At 42.9% G+C, this 20,365-nt stretch overlaps 4 protein-coding genes, 1 non-coding gene and 2 pseudogenes across 10 annotated transcripts; all 7 read right to left on the bottom strand.

The window, feature by feature from the left end:
* Positions 1 to 31: 31 nt before the first annotated feature.
* On the bottom strand, positions 32 to 222 carry LOC147054133 (U2 spliceosomal RNA). Its single transcript, XR_015066819.1, has one exon. It is a non-coding gene; the product is annotated as a U2 spliceosomal RNA (small nuclear RNA).
* Positions 223 to 999: 777 nt separating this feature from the next.
* Positions 1,000 to 3,276, bottom strand: LOC147054132 (uncharacterized). 2 transcript variants are annotated; one of them, XM_085917365.1, is made up of 4 exons: positions 3,128 to 3,276; positions 2,753 to 2,871; positions 1,425 to 2,607; positions 1,000 to 1,344 (listed from the first exon to the last, which is right to left on the bottom strand). In XM_085917365.1, coding segments are annotated over exons 2-4 (1,287 nt in total). In that variant the 5' UTR covers positions 2,856 to 2,871; positions 3,128 to 3,276; the 3' UTR covers positions 1,000 to 1,343. The 2 variants fall into 2 exon arrangements, with proteins under 2 accessions (XP_085773491.1, XP_085773490.1); XM_085917364.1 differs by having other exon boundaries at positions 1,000 to 2,607.
* A 993-nt stretch (positions 3,277 to 4,269) lies between these two features.
* Positions 4,270 to 6,640, bottom strand: LOC147054131 (uncharacterized; annotated as a pseudogene). Its single transcript, XR_015066790.1, has 3 exons — positions 6,499 to 6,640; positions 6,052 to 6,170; positions 4,270 to 5,906 (listed from the first exon to the last, which is right to left on the bottom strand). The product of XR_015066790.1 is annotated as an uncharacterized LOC147054131 (transcript).
* An 899-nt stretch (positions 6,641 to 7,539) lies between these two features.
* Positions 7,540 to 9,960, bottom strand: LOC147054130 (uncharacterized; annotated as a pseudogene). The gene is made up of 3 exons (XR_015066791.1): positions 9,783 to 9,960; positions 9,287 to 9,414; positions 7,540 to 9,142 (listed from the first exon to the last, which is right to left on the bottom strand). The product of XR_015066791.1 is annotated as an uncharacterized LOC147054130 (transcript).
* A 273-nt stretch (positions 9,961 to 10,233) lies between these two features.
* On the bottom strand, positions 10,234 to 13,520 carry LOC147054129 (uncharacterized). The gene is made up of 3 exons (XM_085917351.1): positions 13,355 to 13,520; positions 12,917 to 13,035; positions 10,234 to 12,138 (listed from the first exon to the last, which is right to left on the bottom strand). Exons 2-3 carry the CDS (start codon positions 13,017 to 13,019, stop codon positions 10,625 to 10,627), a joined length of 1,617 nt encoding a protein of 538 aa, XP_085773477.1. The 5' UTR covers positions 13,020 to 13,035; positions 13,355 to 13,520; the 3' UTR covers positions 10,234 to 10,624.
* Positions 13,521 to 13,745: 225 nt separating this feature from the next.
* tsen34 (TSEN34 tRNA splicing endonuclease subunit) lies at positions 13,746 to 15,685 on the bottom strand. Of its 3 annotated transcripts, none has more exons than XM_085917374.1 (5): positions 15,504 to 15,685; positions 14,714 to 14,973; positions 14,509 to 14,641; positions 14,147 to 14,392; positions 13,746 to 14,076 (listed from the first exon to the last, which is right to left on the bottom strand). In XM_085917374.1, exons 2-5 carry the CDS (start codon positions 14,966 to 14,968, stop codon positions 13,886 to 13,888), a joined length of 825 nt encoding a protein of 274 aa, XP_085773500.1. In that variant the 5' UTR covers positions 14,969 to 14,973; positions 15,504 to 15,685; the 3' UTR covers positions 13,746 to 13,885. The 3 variants fall into 3 exon arrangements, with proteins under 3 accessions (XP_085773500.1, XP_085773501.1, XP_085773499.1); XM_085917375.1 differs by having other exon boundaries at positions 13,746 to 14,099; positions 15,508 to 15,685; XM_085917373.1 differs by having other exon boundaries at positions 13,749 to 14,076; positions 15,508 to 15,685.
* Positions 15,686 to 17,422: 1,737 nt separating this feature from the next.
* gmnc (geminin coiled-coil domain containing) lies at positions 17,423 to 19,401 on the bottom strand. The gene is made up of 5 exons (XM_085917383.1): positions 19,235 to 19,401; positions 18,810 to 18,951; positions 18,619 to 18,701; positions 18,394 to 18,510; positions 17,423 to 18,095 (listed from the first exon to the last, which is right to left on the bottom strand). The coding sequence occupies exons 2-5, from the start codon at positions 18,892 to 18,894 to the stop codon at positions 17,469 to 17,471; spliced, it is 912 nt and encodes a 303-aa protein (XP_085773509.1). The 5' UTR covers positions 18,895 to 18,951; positions 19,235 to 19,401; the 3' UTR covers positions 17,423 to 17,468.
* Between the last annotated feature and the right edge of the window lie 964 nt (positions 19,402 to 20,365).

Raw genomic sequence — 20,365 nt, 5'->3', positions numbered from 1 at the left:
AAGTAGGATTTTCCATTTACATTCAGAGGGGGTGGGGTGCACCGTTCCTGGAGGTACTGCAATACCAGGTCGATGCGTGGAGTGGACGGAGCAAGCCCCTATTCCATCTCCCTGTTCCAAAAATCAATTTAATATATGGTCCTCGGATAGAGGACGTATCAGATATTAAACTGATAAGAACAGATACTACACTTGATCTTAGCCAAAAGGCCGAGAAGCGATAACTTCCTCTCCACACACGGGGACGGAGTCGTTCCCAGCACTACAAGCTAAAGTGAGAGCGGCAAACTCAACTGGAGACAACAAACAACACAGACATTGTAAAGTGTAACTTCACTTCTAATGCCAAGACATTGGAAGTGAAATGAAAACATTTGTGCCGTTTTTTGGCCCATAAAAACAAATAAATATTGAGTAATTTCTGGGTACAAGTCACGTGATCTATAGTGGTCCAATGAAAAAACACCAATAGAGTTAACCAGATTAATGGCATTACAATGTTATTTGAAACTCAAAGAACCCAACTAAAGGTGTTCACGAATGTTACAAACACATGGTGGATTGTAACAGGTCAGTTATGTTGCATTGCATGTTACAAATGAAAAATAGTTGGCTATAGCTCGCTAGTCACGTGATCCAGTGATATATTTTTTTTAATCTGTCTCGTTTAATCGCGCATAATGTCGTTTGTAAAAGTTAACAAATAAATGACTATTCAGGAAAATGGCATTGTATCTATTTGAACAATGTTTGATAAAAATGACTTATCAATTTATTCCTCCCGCCAGGTCTCACCACTTCCTGTTTCCTGTTAAGTGACATGTTACTAATAGAGCGCCACCATCGCAGTGAAGCAGACCGACATTACGTGTAAGAAAAACATTTTGTGCATAAATGGATTTCATATGAATAAGAAGCAGCATATGAGGTTGAGATTTCAATATGAGTACTGTGAAGTAAACAACTTTTTATGAAATGTAAACCCAAAGTAACAAAAAAAAACTGTTGAAGAAAAATGGGGCATAAACACTCTTTTATTTTTCACTTTTTTGATCCACATGAACATGAAAAGCTGAACAAAACAAAATCCTAAACAGACACTAATAAAAACTAAGCAACTTGCGCGGAATAGGAATTAAAACTAATTGCAGTTCAAAAACATCAAGTATAATAAAAAATACTAAAAAAATATTAGCATCCCGAGGCCGGTTAACTTTCTTTTCAAATTCATGACGAAAACTAAAATATGAACTGTAGTAAAGGAAAGGAGTTCAGCATCTCAATCAAAAGGTACATACATAGAATAGAATTATCATTAACACATAAAATTCATAAAGTCTGCTCAGATAGAAGGTGAAACTTTATGGATCATTACTCATCTCCCCATTAAAGACTCTGGCAAGTGACTGAGCAGGCAACAGGGTTAAGTGTGGTCTCCTGTGTGCATGATTAGGAATACCCTCCGAGCAAATTTTTGGCCACAAACTGAGCAGGAAAAAGGTTTCTCACCGGTGTGGATTCGTGTATGTCTTTTTAAGGCTCCCTTCTCGGAGAATTTCTGGTCACAAACTGAGCATGAAAAAGGTTTCTCACCAGTGTGGATTAGTGTATGGTTTTTTAAGGCTCCGTTTTCAGAGAATTGTTTGCCACAAACTGAGCATGAATAAGGTTTCTCGCCAGTGTGGGTTCTTGTGTGACTTTTTAAATGTACCCTCTGAAAGAATCTTTGGCCACAAACTGAGCATGAAAAAGGTTTCTCACCAGTGTGGATTCTTGTATGTCTTTTTAAGGTTCCTTTGTCAGAGAATTCGTGGCCACAAACTGAGCATGAAAAAGGTTTCTCACCAGTGTGGATTCTTGTGTGCCTTTCTAGGTGTCCAGTCGAACGGAATTTGTGGCCACAAACTGAGCATGTAAAAGGTTTCTCGCCATTGTGGATTATTGAATGTCTTTTTAAGGTTCTCTTGTGAGAGAATTTTTTGCCACAAACTGAGCATGAAAAAGGCTTCTCACCAGTGTGGATTCTTGTGTGCATTTTTAAATGATGCCTCCGAGAGAATATTTGGCCACAATCTGAGCAGGAAAAGCTTTTCTTTCTTGTGTGCATTGTCATGTGTTGTTTCAAAACACTGTTATTAGCACAACATTGACCACAGTGAGAACATTGCCTGTCTTTGTTTTGAGACTCATCATCATCATCAGCAGCAGCAGCATGAACATGTGAAAACACGTCGTCACTATCTGATGGTGGAGCTGCTTGTGATCCTTCAGAGCTGTCTCCATCCCCTTCTCTGATCATTTGTTGACTTGAGCTGCAGCTTGGAGAATCCACCCCTTTACTCACTTCATGTTGCTCCTCATCTAAACTCTTCACAGGAACACCAGTCAATGGCATCGTCCAGGTTTCCTCCTCCTTCTTTATGTCGCATGAGTCCTCTCCCTCCTCGTTATTACAAGGCCGCTCCGGCTCTTCTTCCTCTTTTACAGAGCAAAGAAACCTCTGCTCCATTTGTGCACTGAAGTGGTGGACCTCTTTGGCCACATCTTCTTCTTTAATGCGAGTGGGCTCTGGCTCCTCCTGCTTAGGACGTATAGCTTCACTGATGTCTGCAAAACAAGGCATACAACAAAAGTTACAGTTGAAGAGAAACTGCTCAAAGCTATACAAGGACTTTATCAATCTGCCAATGATTTGGAGAGAATTCTACTCAAAATAAACACTGGAAGAGGAGAGTCATAATCGAAAACTGACCTGCTCTGTGCAACACCACATGAGGCTGCAGCCAAGGAGCTTCCAGTCTTTGAAGACAACGGTCCTTTTCCTCCACGTACTTGGCTGTGGTCCTTGCAGACATTATCACACTGCAACCACTGTCAAGTATAAGTTGGAACAGGCATTATTAGGCAGTATTACTCTTGGTACAGGCAAAAGCAGCATGTGATGATGGCTCATTTAAGATCAACATTCGTCGAGGATAATCACGCTAATTATCATCAAGTTAGCACCGTGGTAGCTACCACGCTAATAAAAGCGGGCCGCACTTTTGTACCGCAACCAAGCAGTGCTACAAATAACGTTGCTAACATGCTGCTAACATGATAACTTGGGTCCATCGTCGTAACTTGCCTCTTTTGTCGTTGCGGTTGTCGTGGAGCTAATGTTATTGGTCCACCACATAAGTCGTGTGTTTATTTGATGCAGCCGCATGGAAGGCGATACGCATCTCTTTGAGTGCCGAGTTACCCTACACGGCTTTGTTGTAGTGGCGTTACTTCCTGCTACGTCATGATGATGTCATTTAAGTCAGGTCCCGGACGCCCTCTGGCGGAGGACCGTGGGACGTTTCGATGTTGTTGACCAGCAAAGTTGGAGGCGAACTTCACTCACGTAATTGGCAGTACTTTGCAAAGATACCGCCCACTCGTTTTCACATCTAGCATCATAAAAAAACGCACCAAAACGTTACAGCAAAAGCGTACATATTTGTATCTTTAAATGTAAGTTTTTTTAAAGTGTGAAGGCAAAGTAAAAAAAAACAATTAAAAAAGTTGTTGAAGAAAAATGGGGCAGATCAACACTATTTTTTTTCATTTTATTGTTCCACATGAAAAGCTGAACAAAACAAAATCCTGAACAGACACTAATAAAAACGAAGCAACGTGCCCGTAATAGGAATTACAACTAATTGCAGTTCAAAAACAGAAATAAACATCAAGTATAATAGAAAATACTACAAAACTATGAGCATCCCGAGGCCGGTTAACTTTATTTTCAAATTCATGGTTAAAACTAAAATATGAACTTCTCACTGCAGTACAGGAAAGGAGTTCAGCATCACAATCAAAAGTTATACTAGAATAGAATTATTATTGATGCAGAAACTCTGCTCAGATAGAAGGTGAGATCTTCATGGATCATTACTCATGTCCCCAATAGAGACTCTTTGGCAACTGACTGAGCAAGCAACAGGGTTAGGTGTGGGCTCCTGTGTGCCTGATTAAGATTGCCCTCTGAGAGAATTTTTGGCCACAAACTGAGCAGGAAAAAGGTTTCTCACCGGTGTGGATTCTTGTATGTCTTTTTAAGGTTCCCTTCTCGGAGAATTTCTGGCCACAAACTGAGCATGAAAAAGGTTTCTCACCAGTGTGGATTATTGTATGTCTTTTTAAGCCTCCATTGTCAGAGAATTGTTTGCCACAAACTGAGCATGAATAAGGTTTCTCGCCAGTGTGGATTATTGCATGTCTTTTTAAGCCTCCATTGTCAGAGAATTGTTTGCCACAAACTGAGCATGAATAAGGTTTCTCGCCAGTGTGGCTTCTCGTGTGACTTTTTAAATGTGCCCCCTGAGAGAATCTTTGGCCACAAACTGAGCATGAAAAAGGTTTCTCGCCAGTGTGGATTGTTGTATGACTTTTTAAGGTTCCCTTCTGAGAGAATTTTTGGCCACAAACTGAGCATGAAAAAGGCTTCTCACCAGTGTGGATGCTTGTGTGCATTTTTAAGCATCCCTTACGACTGAATTTTTGGCCACAAACAGAGCATGAAAAAGGTTTCTCGCCAGTGTGGGTTCTTGTGTGACTTTTTAAACTTCCCCTCTGAGAGAATCTTTGGCCACAAACCGAGCATGCAAAAGGTTTCTCACCAGTGTGGACTATTGTGTGCTTTGTTAAGTTGGACTTGTGACCAAATGTTTGGCCACAAACTAAGCATGAAAAAGGTTTCTCGCCAGTGTGGGTTCTTGTGTGCCTTTTTAAGTGTTCCTTCACTGAAAATCTTTGGCCACAAACAGAGCATGAAAAAGGTATCTCATCAGTGTGGATTCTTAGATGTTGTTTTAAGGCTCCCTTCTTGGAGAAGTTTTGGCCACATACTGAGCATGTAAAAGGTTTCTCGCCATTGTGGATCCTTGTATGACTTTTTAAGTGTTCCTTCACTGAAAATCTTTGGTCACAAACAGAGCAGGAAAAAGGCATCTCACCAGTGTGGATTCTTGTATGACTTTTTAAGTGTTCCTTCAGTGAAAATCTTTCGCCACAAACTGAGCATGAAAAAGGTTTCTCACCAGTGTGAACTCTTGTGTGCTTTTTTAAGTTTTGCTTGTAACCAAATGTTTGGCTACAAACTGAGCATGAAAAAGGTTTCTCGCCAGTGTGAACTCTTGTGTGCACTTTTAAATTTCCCCTCCGAGAGAATTTCCGGCCACAAACTGAGCATGAAAAAGGTTTCTCGCCAGTGTGGCTTCTTGTGTGCTCTTTGAAACGTTCCTTGTGAGAGAAATTTTTGCCACAAACTGAGCATGAAAAAGGTTTCTCGCCAGTGTGGGTTCTTGCATGACTTTTTAAATGTTGCCTCAGAGAGAATATTTGGCCACAAACTGAGCACGAAAAGTTGTTCTTTCTTGTGTGCATTGTCATGTGTTGTTTCAAAACACTGTTATTAGCACAACATTGACCACAGTGAGAACATTGCCTGTCTTTGTTTTGAGACTCATCAGTATCAGCAGCAGCAGAAACACGTGACAACACGTCGTCACTATCTGATGGTGGAGCTGCGTGTGATCCTTCAGAGTTGTCTCCATCCCCTTCTCTGGTCATTTGTGGACTTGAACTGCAGCTTGGAGGCTCCGCCCCTTTGCTTACCTCATGTTGACCCTCATCAAAACACTTCACAGGAACACCAGTCAATGGCATCATCCAGGTTTCCTCCTCCTTTTTAATGTGGCAGAAGTCCTCTCGTTCCTCTTTATGACAAGGCCGCTCCGGCTCTTCTTCCTCTTTTACAGAGCAAAGAAACCTCTGCTCCATTTGTGCACTGAAGTGGTGGACCTCTTTGGCCACATCTTCTTCTTTAATGCGAGTGGGCTCTGGCTCCTCCTGCTTAGGACGAATAGCTTCACTGATGTCTGCAAAACAAGACATACAACAAAAGTTACAGTTGAAGAGAAACTGCTCAAAGCTATACAAGGACTTTATCAATCTGCCAATGATTTGGATAGAATTCTACTCAAAAGAAACACTGGAAGAGGAGAGTCATAATCGAAAACTGACCTGCTCTGTGCAACACCACACGAGGCTGCAGCCAAGGAGCTTTCAGTCTTTGAAGACTACGGTCCTTTTCCTCCACGTACTTGGCTGTGGTCCTTGCAGACATTTTCACACTGTCACGTCTAAGTTGGAACAGACATTAATTCAAACACTAAAACAAAGAGGAGAAGACAACCAGTATTTATTTTACTTGCGAGTTTTGAAATCATGGAGTATTTCCACAGTGCAGTATTACTATTGGTACAGGCAAGAAGCAGCATGTGATGATGGCTCATTTGAGATCCAACATTTGTCGAGGATAATCAGTTGAAATATTATAAAGTTAGCACTGTGGTAGCTACCATGCTAATAAAAGCGGGCCGCACTTTTGTACTGCAACCAAGCAGTGTTACAAATAACGTTGCTAACATGCTGCTAACATGATAACTCGGGTCCATCGTCGTAACTTACCTCTTTCGTCGTTACGGTTGTTGTGGAGCTAATGTTATTGATCCACCATATAAGTCGTGTGTTTATTTGATGCAGCCGCATGGAAGGGAATACGCATCTCTTTGAGTGCCCACTTACCTTACACGGCTTTGTTGTAGAGGCGTTACTTCCTGCTACGTCATGATGATGTCATTTAAGTCAGGTCCCGGACGCCCTCTGGCGGAGGACCGTGGGACGTTTTGATGTTGTTGACCAGCAAAGTTGGAGGCGAACTTCACTCACGTAATTGGCAGTACTTTGCAAAGATACCGCCCACTCGTTTTCACATCTAGCATCATAAATAAACGCACATAAACGTTACAGCAAAAGCGTACATATTTGTATCTTAAAATGTCTATTTAAGTTATATCAAGGTGACGAGAGCACGTACAAGAGGTTGAGACTTCAATGAGTACTGTGAAGTAAACAAGTCTTTAATGAAATGTCTTCATGCATCTCAAGTACATTTTAAAGTGTGAAGGCAAAGTGAAAAAAACCAATTGTTGGAGAAAAAGGGGGCATATCAACACTATTTATTTTTTTATTTTACTGAGCCACATGAAAAGCTGAACAAAACAAAATCCTAAACAGACACTCAAAAAACTAAGCAACTTGCCTGGAATAGAAATTAAAACTAATTACAGTTCAAAAACAAGACTAAGAAAGAATCTTTGTTCACAAACTGAGTGTCTCACCAGTGTGGACTCTTTTGTGCTTTTTTAAGCTTTGCTTGTAACCAAATGTTTGGCCACAAACTGAGCATGAAAAAGGTTTCTCGCCAGTGGTAATTCTTGTGTGACTTTTTAAATGTACCCTCTGAAAGAATCTTTGGCCACAAACAGAACATGCAAAAGGTCTCTCACCAGTGTGGGTTCTTGTGTGACTTTTTAAATTTCCACTCTGAGAGAATCTTTTGCCACAAATTGGGCATGAAAAAGGTTTCTAATCTGTGTGGACTTTTTTTAAGTTTACTTTGTGACCAAATGTTTGGCCTCAAACTGAGCAGGTTTCTCACTAGTGTGGATTATTGTGTGCCTTTTTAAGTTTCCAGGAGAACGGAATTTGTTGCCACAAACTGAGCATGAAAAAGGTTTCTCGCCAGTGTGGATTGTTGTATGTCTTTTTAAGGGTCCCTTGTGAGAGAATTTTTGGCCACAAAATGAGCAGGAAAAAGGTTTCTCACCAGTGTGGGTTCTTGTGTGACTTTTTAAATGTCCACTCTGAGTGAATCTTTTGCCACAAACTGGGCATGAAAAGGGTTTCTCGCCAGTGTGGATTCTTGTATGAATTTTTAAGTCTCTCTTCACCGAAAATCTTTGGCCACAAACTGAGCATAAAAAAGGTTTCTCGCCAGTGTGGCTTCTTGTGTGTACTTTTAAATGTCCCTTGTAAGAGAATTTTTGGCCACAAAATGAGCAGGAAAAAGGTTTCTCATCAGTGTGGGTTCTTGTGTGACTTTTTAAACGTCCATTCTGAGTGAATCTTTTGCCACAAACTGGGCATGAAAAAGTTTTCTCGCCAGTGTGGGTTCTTGTGTGACTTTTTAAATATCCCCTCTGAGAGAATCTTTGGCCACAAACAGAACATGCAAAAGGTTTCTCGCCAATGTGGCTTCTTGTGTGATTTTTAAAGTTTTTCTTGTCACCAAATGTTTGGCCACAAACTGAACATGAAAAAAGTTTCTCACCAGTGTGGACTCGTGTGTGCTTTTTTAAGCCGTGCCTGTGACCAAATGTTTGGCCACAAACTGAACATGAAAAAGGTTTCTCACCAGTGTGGATTCTTGTGTGACTTTTTAATTGTTCCTTCGTTGAAAATACTTGGCCACAAACTGAGCATGAAAAAGGTTTCTCGCCAGTGTGGGTTCTTGTGTGCACTTTTAAATTTGCCCTCCGAGAGAATTTCCGGCCACAAACTGAGCATGAAAAAGGTTTCTCACCAGTGTGGATTATTGTATGTCTTTTTAAGCCTCCATTGTGAGAGAAATTTTTGCCACAAACTGAGCATGAAAAACGTTTCTCGCCAGTGTGGGTTCTTGCATGACTTTTTAAATGTTGCCTCAGAGAGAATATTTGGCCACAAACTGAGCATGAAAAGTTGTTCTTTCTTGTGTGCATTGTCATGTGTTGTTTCAAAACACTGTTATTAGCACAACATTGACCACAGTGAGAACATTGCCTGTCTTTGTTTTGAGACTCATCATCATCATGATCAGCAGCAGCAGCAGCAGCAGCAGGAACATGTGAAAACACGTCGTCACTATCTGATGGTGGAGCTGCTTGTGATCCTCCAGAGTGGTCTCCATCCCCTTCTCTGATCATTTGTTGACTTGAGCTGCAGCTTGGAGAATCCACCCCTTTACTCACTTCATGTTGCTCCTCATCTAAACTCTTCACAGGAACACCAGTCAATGGCATCGTCCAGGTTTCCTCCTCCTTTATGTCGCATGAGTCTTCTCCCTCCTCGTTATGACAAGGCCGCTCCGGCTCTTCTTCCTCTTTTACAGAGCAAAGAAACTTCTGCTCCATTTGTTCACTGAAGTGGTGGACTTCTTTGGCCACATCTTCTTCTTTAATGCGAGTGGGCTCTGGCTCCTCCTGCTTAGGACGAATAGCTTCACTGATGTCTGCAAAACAAGACATACAACAAAAGTTACAGTTGAAGAGAAACTGCTCAAAGCTATACAAGGACTTTTACAATCTGCCAATGATTTGGATAGAATTCTACTAAATATAAACACTGGAAAGAGGAGTCATAATCTTAAACTGACCTGCTCTGCGCAACACAACATAAGGCTGCAGCCAAAGAGCTTCCAGTCGTTGACGGCTACGGTCCTTTTCCTCCACGTACTTTGCTGTGTTCCTTGCCGACATTTTAACTCTGCAATCACTGACAGGTCTAAATAGGAACAGACATTAATTCAAACATTGAAACAAAAAGGAGAAGACAACCGGTATTTATTTTACTCGCGAGTTTTAAAATCATTTGGGAGCCTGCCTGCAACCATCACTGCTAATCCTCGACTTTGAGTGTTCCCACAGCGCAGTATTACTCTTGGTACAGGCAAAAGCAGCATGTGATGATGGCTCATTTGAGATCAAACATTCGTCGAGGATAATCACGCTAATTATCATCAAGTTAGCACCGTGGTAGCTACCACGCTAACAAAAGCGGGCCGCACTTTTGTACCGCAACCAAGCAGTGCTACAAATAACGTTGCTAACATGCTGCTAACATGATAACTCGGGTCCATCGTCGTAACTTACCTCTTTCGTCGTTGCGGTTGTCGTGGAGCTAATGTTATTGATCCACCATATAAGTCGTCTGTTTATTTGATGCAGCCACATGGAAGGCAATACGCATCTCTTTGAGTGCCCAGTTACCTTACGCGGCTTTGTTGTAGTGGCGTTACTTCCTGTTACGTCATGATGATGTCATTTAAGTCAGGTCCCGGACGCCCTCTAGCGGAGGAACGAGGGACGTTTTAATGTTGTTGACCAGCAAAGTCGGAGGCGAACTTCACTCACGTAATTGGCTGTACTTTGCAAAGATACCGCCCACTCGTTTTCACATCTAACATCATAAATAAACGCACCAAAACTTTACAGCAAAAGCGTACATATTTGTATCTTTAAATGTAAGTTTTTTAAAGTGTGAAGGCAAAGTAAAAAAAACAATAAAAAAGTTGTTGAAGAAAAATGGGGCAGATCAACACTATTATTTTTTCATTTTATTGATCCACATGAAAAGCTGAACAAAACATAATCCTAAACAGACACTCAAAAACACTAAGCAACTTGCTTAGAATAGGAATTGAAACTAATTAGAGTTCAAAAACACAACTACAACTAAAATAAACAAGTATAATAGAAAATACTAAATTATTAGCATCCCGAGGCCAGTTAACTTTCTTTTCAAATTCATGGTTAAAACTAAAATATGAACTTCTCACTGTAGTACAGGAAAGGAGTTCAGCATCTCAATCAAAAGTTATACTACAATAGAATTATTATTGATGCAAAATCTCATAAAGTCTGCTCAAATAGAAGGTGAGAACTTCATGTCCCCAATAGAGACTCTTTGGCAACTGATTGAGCAGGCAACAGGGTTAGGTGTGGGTTCCTGTGTGACTTTTAAAATGTGCCCTCTGAGAGAATCTTTGGCCACAAACTGAGCAGGAAAAAGGTTTTTCGCCGGTGTGGACTCTTGTGTGCCTTTTTAAACCTCCAATCCAGGAGAATTTTTGGCCACAAACTGAGCAGGAAAAAGGTTTCTCACCAGTGTGGATTATTGTATGTCTTTTTAAAACTCCGTTTTCAGAGAATTGTTTGCCACAAACTGAGCATAAATAAGGTTTCTCGCCAGTGTGGCTTCTTGTGTGACTTTTTAAATGTCCCCTCCGAGAGAATCTTTGGCCACAAACTGAGCATGAAAAAGGTTTCTCGCTAGTGTGGATTGTTGTATGACTTTTTAAAGTTCCCTTGCGAGAGAATTTTTGGCCACAAACTGAGCAAGAAAAAGGCTTCTCACCAGTGTGGATTCTTATGTGCATTTTTAAGCATCGCTTTTGACTGAATTTTTGGCCACAAACAGAACATGCAAAAGGTTTCTCGCCAGTGTGGGTTCTTATGTGACTTTTTAAACTTCCCCTCTGAGAGAATCTTTGGCCACAAACCGAGCATGCAAAAGGTTTCTCATCAGTGTGGAGTATTGTGTGCTTTGTTAAGTTGTACTTGTGACCAAATGATTGGCCACAAACTGAGCATAAATAAGGTTTCTCACCAGTGTGGATTCTTGTGTGACTTTTTAAGTGTTCCTTCAGTGAAAATCTTTCGCCACAAACTGAGCATGAAAAAGGTTTCTCACCAGTGTGAACTATTGTGTGCTTTTTTAAGTTTTGCTTGTAACCAAATGTTTGGCCACAAACTGAACATGAAAAAGGTTTCTCGCCAGTGTGGCTTCTTGTGTGCACTTTTAAATGTCCCTTCTGAGAGAATTTTTTGCCACAAACTGAGCATGAAAAAGGTTTCTCGCCAGTGTGGGTTCTTGCATGACTTTTTAAATGTTGCCTCAGAGAGAATATTTGGCCACAAACTGAGCAGGAAAAGATTTTCTTTCTTGTGTGCATTATCATGTGTTGTTTCAAAACACTGTTATTAGCACAACATTGACCACAGTGAGAACATTGCCTGTCTTTGTTTTGAGACTCATCAGTATCAGCAGCAGCAGAAACACGTGACAACACGTCGTCACTATCTGATGGTGGAGCTGCTTGTGATCCTTCAGAGTTGTCTTCATCCCCTTCTCTGGTCATTTGTGGACTTGAACTGCAGCTTGGAGGCTCCGGCCCTTTGCTTACCTCATGTTGACCCTCATCGAAACACTTCACAGGAACACCAGTCAATGGCATCGTCCAGATTTCCTCCTCCTTTTTAATGTGGCAGAAGTCCTCTCCCTCCTCTTTATTACAAGGCCGCTCCGGCTCTTCTTCCTCTTTTACAGAGCAAAGAAACTTCTGCTCCATTTGTGCACTGAAGTGGTGGACCTCTTTGGCCACATCTTCCTCTTTAATACGAGTGCGCTCTGGCTCTTCTTGCTTCGGACAAATCACTTCACTGATGTCTGCAAAACAAGACAAACAACAAAAGTTACAGTTGAAGAGAAAGAAATTGTTGGGATTTATTTCTAATTTAACATAAACTCAAGTTACTAATCTGACTCCAATTTGTGACCTAACCCAACTGCAACTCATCCAACAATATGCGCGCTCGTTCTGCAATAGAAAGGTCTCAGGAATCCGGCAATTTCACACACGAGTGGATTTATTCCTAACACACAGATCTAATAGAGCACCTGGGTCTCGGGTCCTTCTCAATACACCTCTGTACGCCTCTGTTGCCACCAGCAGACGTACTCTACTTCCGAGTTGCCCAGCCATGAGTTATACTACACAATATGCAAATGGCACATCAAAAAAGGCATTCTGTCATTATTCTATTGGCTATGTGTATATTGCAGTTGACTTTAGCTTGCTCTCATTGGTCTTTCTTCTCCTGCAGAATCACTTGCTCGCTCCTCCTGGTTGTAGTTTTCCTTACAGGGTCACCAGTTGTTATCCACCAGCTGGCCCTGGTTTATCTTGTCCTCCTTGCTGCTCCTGGGTTATCTTTTGTTCTGGAACATTCCGTCCTTGGACCACATATCTTGTTTTGTTCCCACCGTCACACACTCAGCACTTTACAGTTTCATACTCTCATACACAGGATGTCTAATGAACTACTTTAAGATCAAACTCTTATGTTCCTTTACTATACAAGGACTTTTTCAATCTGCCAATGATTTGGATAGAATTCTACTCAAAAGAAACACTGGAAGAGGAGAGTCATAATCTTAAACTGACCTGCTCTGCGCAACACCACATGAGGCTGCAGCCAAGGAGCTTTCAGTCTTTGAAGACTGCGGTCCTTTTCCTCCACGTACTTTGCTGTGGTCCTTGCAGACATTTTTACACTGTCACGTCTAAGTTGGAACAGACATTAATTCAAACACTAAAACAATGAGGAGAAGACAACCAGTATTTATTTTACTTGCGAGTTTTGAAATCATTGAGTATTTCCACAGTGCAATATTACTCTTGGTATAGGCAAGAAGCAGCATGTGATGATGGCTCATTTGAGATCCAACATTCGTCGAGGATAATCACGTTAAATATCATCAAGTTAGCACGTGGTAGCTACCATGCTAAGAAAAGCGGACCGCACTTTTGTACCTCAACCAAGCAGTCCTACAAATAACTTTGCTAACATGCTGCTAACTTGGGTCCATCGTCGTAACTTACCTCTTTCGTCGTTGCGGTTGTCGTGGAGCTCGTGTTACTGATCCACCACATAAGTTGCATGAGTGCTCAAAGTTAGCAGTAGCGCGGTTTTATTGTTGTCCCGTTACTTCTTGCTACGTAATGATGATGTCATTTGGGTGAGGTCCCGGACGCCCTCTAGCGGAAGTCCGTGGGACGTTTTTTTGAGTGACGTTCAAGTCCACCTCGGACTTCTAAATGTCTTTACGTCAACAGGAAAATAAAGTTCTTCCAATATCAAAATCACTCGATGTATTATTTGACTGCTCAGTTCAAAAGGTACAATATGACTCAATGGAAATCGAGCACAACATTCAACAATTTCTTGTGAACAAAAGAGTGAATGAACTACAAAGCATTTTTCAGTGAGACTTGTTTTTGAACAACTTTATTTTTCAGCTCGTGTGTAGCTTCTGGTCCACAGTTCAAAAGAACCCCCCCCCTCCCCATACCCAAGACTTCCCATCTGAGTAGCGTTCTCCAGGAGATAGCCATATCTCTCCCACCATCCAATCAGACCATTCCACTCCATTGGAGCGATGAGTACGTCACGCCGCCACCACGGGGGTCGGGCGAGCACAAGACCAGCGTCTTCTTGACATTGGAACCAAGGCGAGCAGCAGCCAGGATGTCCAGCAGTGGCACACGTTCATCCACGTCCAGGCACACGCAGATGAAGTGTGCGTGGAAGCGCAGGGGGTCACCTGCAAACACAAAACAAGGCAGGCTTCTTTTCTTTCCTGACTTCTTTTCTTATTTCGATATTCAGCATACCAGGATAGACGAGGAAATCTCCGCCAAACTTCCCGGCCGAGGTCAAGTAGAAGCCCCGGCCCCTCAGGTCCGCAAACACCCGGTACCTGGCATCGGCGGCGGGCGTGCGGACAGCACGACACGCTGGCCCCGGCGAAACTCTGGCTGTGTTCAACTGAACCGCCATCGCACTGCGTGGGAAACTAAATCGACGCTCCAGAGCTTCCAGGCGGTTCCGCGTGTCCTCCTCGCCGTCGACCTCCGACCCTGAGTGCAAATAACGAAGGGTTATAAACAACTGCGTGCCATGAAGGTGTGTCATCGTTCTGATTTGCCAGCCGGTCTCCGGGTCGTAAAAATTTGGGATTTTTTTTTTTCATCACCTGGTCGTGACGAGTTGAGCGCACGTAGCACCGCCGCCTTTCTGTCTTGGAGAGCGAGGACTCGCTGCTCTTGGTAGCTTTTCTGCAAAGATTCCTCATAGAGCGCCACCTGGTGAGCTCGCTCGCCCGCATCCTGAAGACGGCGCATTCGTCACAAAAACGAAATTGACTCCAATTTGCACTCATCCGAAAGAAAACCACCCACCGATTGAGAGACGGCGGTCTCGGCGGCGAGGGCGCCGCACTGACCCAGATATCGCTCCTCCTCGGGCAGTAACAACAACGGGCGTCCCAGACGTACATTCTGCCGGGGGGTGCGCGGCAGCGAACCCAACAACGCCCCCACCACACCGACGGAACGGGCTGCAGCCACGTCTTCTGTACGCCACACCAGGGAAGCAGAGTCACACCGACTGACGTGAACGGGCCGGATGGGAGACTCCGCCCCTTCGGAAGACATTGCCGCTGTGTCGACAAAACACTCAGATGTTATTTACGATATTAGGAACATACAATCGCATGTAATATTAGTTAGGAGATTAGAAATGTTCTTCTCTTTTGCGCTGACTTGGGACAAATATGAATTTGAACAATTCCGGTTCCGATTCTGGTTCCTATGAGTACGAGTTTGGTTTCGGTTGGTGATCCAAGGTATAACATTAGTTTGTCAGATGTAATTAATCTCCACAAATTATTTTATGAATGTGAAGCCTAAACATATTACACAAATAAACGCCACAAAAGATAAACGAGGGTGTTTCAATTTCCGAGATTATTCCCATAGGGGTGACCGTTGCCATGACAATCAAGGTTTTGGCCAGCAGGGGTCAGGGTTGTTGCACACGAAGCCTGGAGAAATAAAGCTTTTTGGGGAGGTTCAACAAAAACTTAATGACTATTTTAAAAAATGTCGACAGTAAATGACAATTTTGCGAATTATGTTGTACAGACTAACACACCGAATGCACGTGTGAACGCTTGATTGTTCGACGTACTCACGTGTATCTGTCGCCCCAAGTTTTTAGGACCTTTTGGTGCTCCAAAATGACATGTTTTGTTTAGATCACGTATAAACACCGCGTCACGACGTCATTTTTGCAGGTTAGCAGCCAAACGCTGTTGTCACCCAGCAGCGTGTTTCGATTAGTAGCTTTTGTGCCGTAAAGCGATGCTGCTGCCGTGCTCTTTTTTTACGTCACAACATTTCGACATTTGACAGTCGCCATAAATGACCGCTAGAGGGAGCCTCAGATGCTTGATGGTGCCTCATTGATAACTTGGTATCCGCAAATGTATAAAATTGCAGACGTGTTGTTTTTGTTTTGTTTACTTCATAATGTTTTATATAAAATTCCGCGTATGACTGAGTTCTGATATTTTTGAGTTTTGGTATAAGAAAAATATCTTCAAATAAGCATTCTTCAGGGAAAACTAGAAATGAAAAATTTCCTGGTCATGAGATTGAAACTTTATTCCCACAGGCAAGCTGAAGAGATTTAGTATTGTATTGTGTGGTATGAATGAAGCCAACAGAAACCGCATCCCAAAAAAAAAAAAAAAAAAAATACCTCTCTTGCTTCCTCCCGACCTGATAACTTTGGTTTCAGAGGTGCACAAAAGCCACAAAGGGCGGTTAGCTCAACTGCACAACTGTACGACTGCATTAACAAACACAAGAGAGCACTTCCCAATTGTTTAGTTACATTCAAGGCAGCGCGGGGAGACCTGGTGGTTTGCATTTCTGCTCAATTTTCTGCCATGAAAGTAATTTGCACTCCGAGGAAATTTAAGACTTCTGCTCAACTGGTTATTAATTGCACTGTACTTGTGACAAAGATTTCCGCCATTGAGTTGCGTGCTTTGAACACGCGCCTGTTGATATCTGATCCAAACCACTCAACTCAGCCTCACCCATTTTAGTGCGTTTCATTATATTCTTCCCAAATGTGTGTTTGTCTTTCGTTTCTATTTTACTCAGTTCTATGGTGGAAATAAAATGTTTTGGTAAAGCTTCAAATGTGCTTTTAACTAGCGGCTAACCAGCCTGTAAATTAACTCGTTTTAAGTTGCTTATCTACCCAGTTTGCAACTTTAGCCAGTTGATGCGAACAGCTTTTTTCCTTATAATAGTGTTGAACTTGCGTGCTGGTCGCTGTTGTGTACAGGAAAGACGTTAGCAAAAAAAAAAAATGCATTGTGGGAATGGTTAGTGGCAGACGGCTGATTTAAGACACTTGATTTGAGGTTAATGCAGCTCCTGGAGAATTAACGTAGGGTTATTTTGTAAGATGGCCGGTGGGCGTCAAAGTGTAAGACCCGTTGAGTGTTCAAGCTGTCAACTCGCTGGAGAAGGCTCATCCCGAGGACAGATTGAGTTTCATGTCCATCCTCCTTAATGACCCGTCAGCGGAGAGGGTCGCTGCGTGATCTCTGTGTGATCCCCACCACACCCTCCTTCACATTCCCGCGATCCGCTCAGATGCGACCAATCTGGCTGACATCTGCGGCCCACCCCTGGCCTCACCGTGTTATTAGCCATAGATTGCTCGGACACCCCGTTTCCGCAAAGCCTCCTCCACGCATCTCCGGGGACGGCTCGGTCTTTCGGGGACCACCCCAGGGAGATGAACCCCCCCCTCCACTGTTACATGTGGAAGGAGGGCCGGGGAGGCGGGGGTCTCCGGGGAGCCGCTGACCACCAACTGTTGTGAAACACCAGGAGGCGGCTCGCTGCCCGAGCTTGTAAGGGAGCTAAAGGACGGCTAATGTGCTTTGACGCCGAGTAATTCTTCCATTTAAATCCAAATGCAATAAATGAGTTGTCATTGTTTGCAACATGAACATATTAGTAATTGAGACGCCTAGCTACGGTAGCCTTAAAGAGACAAAAAGCATTTAATGAAGACCTGGTCAGTGGTGATACAATTGAGATTTTAATGTACTTCAACGTGTCTTTGTCCTCAAGTCCTGTCCATGTTTCTGGAGGTGTGTGTGGGTAACCAAGTGAAGTTGTAGCATCCTTGCGGGTCCCTCCTGACAAAAGCCTGTCCTTGAGGATAGCTAAGGGTCTTTACGCTACTGGCAGGGCTCAAGGACATGGCAAAAGCCAAGTTCGGATGTCCACCTTCACCCCGACCAACTTGCGACGGACTCTGGGGTGACCAAGAACACTTCAGGACCGGACTGTTAAAAGGAGTCTGGCCAAAGTGAGTCACCTTGGAGATTGGTTGTCCTGGTGGTGGACTGCTGTGGTCTGGAGTGGATGCCATGAAGGCGGGATGACTTTGCGGACTTTCTGTGCTCCCATAGCTGCAGTCTGACTGTTCCGGTGAAAAGTTCTCCTGGTACACAGTAGGCATAGAGGATGTGTCGATGGTGTCCGGGTCCTTCAGACCAAGAGTCCTCAGAACCCAAAGGTCCAGCTCGGAAGAGGAGGAACTGGATTCCGCGCAACTGGACTCAGTGGAATTGAACTCGGTGCTGAGGTCCCGGCAGATGCGTTTGCTGACCTGAAGGTGGCGCCGAGCGGAGTTTTGGAAAGACCTATTGTTGTATGGCCGCTTCCTGTTTAGATTCCAGGTCTTGTTCTGCATAACAACATTTATTTGAGTCTGCTTAGCGTGAATGAAGACTCAGGGCAAAATCCAAATGTCTATAGGAAACAATAAAAGTAAGCACAGCCTTATATAAAAATATCCATATTCGCCTCCCTAGTGTCATGTGACTCAATTTGGTGTTTTTGTTCTCACACCCATGTCAGGGGTGTGCAGACTTTTGAAAGTGTGAATGTATGGTTGTCTACATTTTGGCTAGTTTGCTTGTTTATCTGCCCTTAAACTGACTGATGATCAATCTGTTATTAAAAAAGTGCAACGATTGCCTCACTTCGGCTTTGTCTTCCAGATTCCTGACGAATGAAGAGTTGAGGAATTGTCGCAGTTTGTTGTTTTCCTCCTGGAGGCGACTCAGTTCTTTTTCTCGCTGCAAAAGCCTGTCCTCAAGCTGACCGTGACCACACAGAGCACAATGAGCAACCTTTTCAGTTTTGTATTCAAACAAGCACATTTTAATCTGATTTGCTATCAAAGATATGGAAAAGTAGCATTGTACCTGTTTGTTCCTTTGCAGGTGAGGCGAGAGCTGCTCTGACCACTGTCCACCAGCAGGGGGAGACCTGTTAAACACGCACTCCTCTGACACGTGCACGCACATTAACTTTTAACAATTTATGCCCAAATAAACATGGTTGCATCACTGATAATCTAAAAATGACTTTTAAAACTATAAATAGTTTGACTAACCCCACGCACACGAGGAATGCTTGTCTCCAACATTGGTGACGTTGCACTGATCGATCAGGGACCACGTGTTGGTCAGGGTTTCCATAGAAACAGAAATAGATGACGTCCTAAAGATCCCTCTAAAGGGGGAATAAAAAATATGCTGAAATGACAAAATAAAATACATGCTTAAAAAAAACATTCAACAAACATTGTTTTATTTAAAAAATTAAATATATAAAAATAATAAAATACAATTGATATATTTTGATTTTAAGGTAAACCAAATTATATAAAAAAATAACCTCGTATTTTTTAAATGATTATTTCCAATTAATTATTACATAACTGTATCCTTGCAATTTACTGATAGGATTCTTTTTTTGTCGGCTCCATAAATACATTGCATACAGACTCAGTATGAAGAGTGAAAGTCACCGACTTACGTGAACTCACCGCAGCCACGCGCAACGGCGGATGTTCCCCACGTGCACGCGCGTCGCCAAACGTCCCAAGTCACAGAAAGTAAAAAAAAAAATCAAATGTGGAAATAATTGCAGAATAAAAGATGAAGAGAACACATGCTGCTGCTGCTTCTGAAGATGAAGACCCTCTGACCTCTGCTGATAATACGTCACACACACATACACACACCCTACTTAAAATACGCACCCACACACAGAACTAATCACAGCTCACCCAATCACATTCACGGACTGTTGTGACGTCATTAGACCATGCAGGTAGGAAAACCACCTGAGGATGAGAAGATGCGATGTCAGCACATTTGTGAAAAGACTTGAAGACATAAATAAAATTGTGTGAATTATAAGTCCAATTCACAAAAGAACAAACTTACCTCATAAAAACACTGGTCTGCATCAAAACTAAAATTTGTGTCAACAATTACGCAAGGACATGAAGCAAAAAAAACACAAGGTACAAATAAAAAGAAATGAAGAATCATGTTTCCTTAACATTGATGATGTGAAAGTGCCTTTTGCCGGCTTTGTCACGTGGAGAAGACCACAGAGTGACCATCAGGTGTTTCATACATATTATTATGGGATGGCACAATAACCTTGTGTTCACCATATGTGCCAATCAAATTCAGCGGCGACTACGGGTGCTCATACGCGCACCGGGAGGGTGTCACTCAGGACTTTGATGTCCGGCTTGTTGCCACGGAGACACGCCGGGCCGCTCGTTTTCCAATTAGCCCCCGGGTTGCCGTATTCGCCAGAGGCGGGATGGCGGATTACCCATTTGATAGGCTGGCGACCAGCTGCTAGCCTTTGGCGAACCCTGGACGGACGGGGCAGGCGGGCGGGCGGGCGGGCCCTCATCCACCCGTCAAAGTTCAACTTTGGTTCCATCCAACATGAATGAGAGAGTCTGCAAAATTTTGAAATCAAAGATGAACTTTTCAGCCCTAATTCGGTGCAAACACTGAACATCAGTAAAAGGACACTATGTCTCATCCAGACTTAAAAACTTGAATCGTCAAAGTCCCAAATAGGTGACTTGTGGGACCACAGGTGGTCTACCTGGTGGTCTAAATCTAGTTGTGAGCACAG

Source organism: Syngnathus leptorhynchus, chromosome 7 (genome assembly GCF_054491065.1).
Source record: "Syngnathus leptorhynchus isolate UIUO chromosome 7, UIUO_Slep, whole genome shotgun sequence".
In the NCBI taxonomy this organism is placed as follows: Eukaryota; Metazoa; Chordata; class Actinopteri; order Syngnathiformes; family Syngnathidae; genus Syngnathus; species Syngnathus leptorhynchus.
Note: the sequence above shows the minus strand (reverse complement) of the source record. Positions and strands in the feature narration are given on the sequence as shown.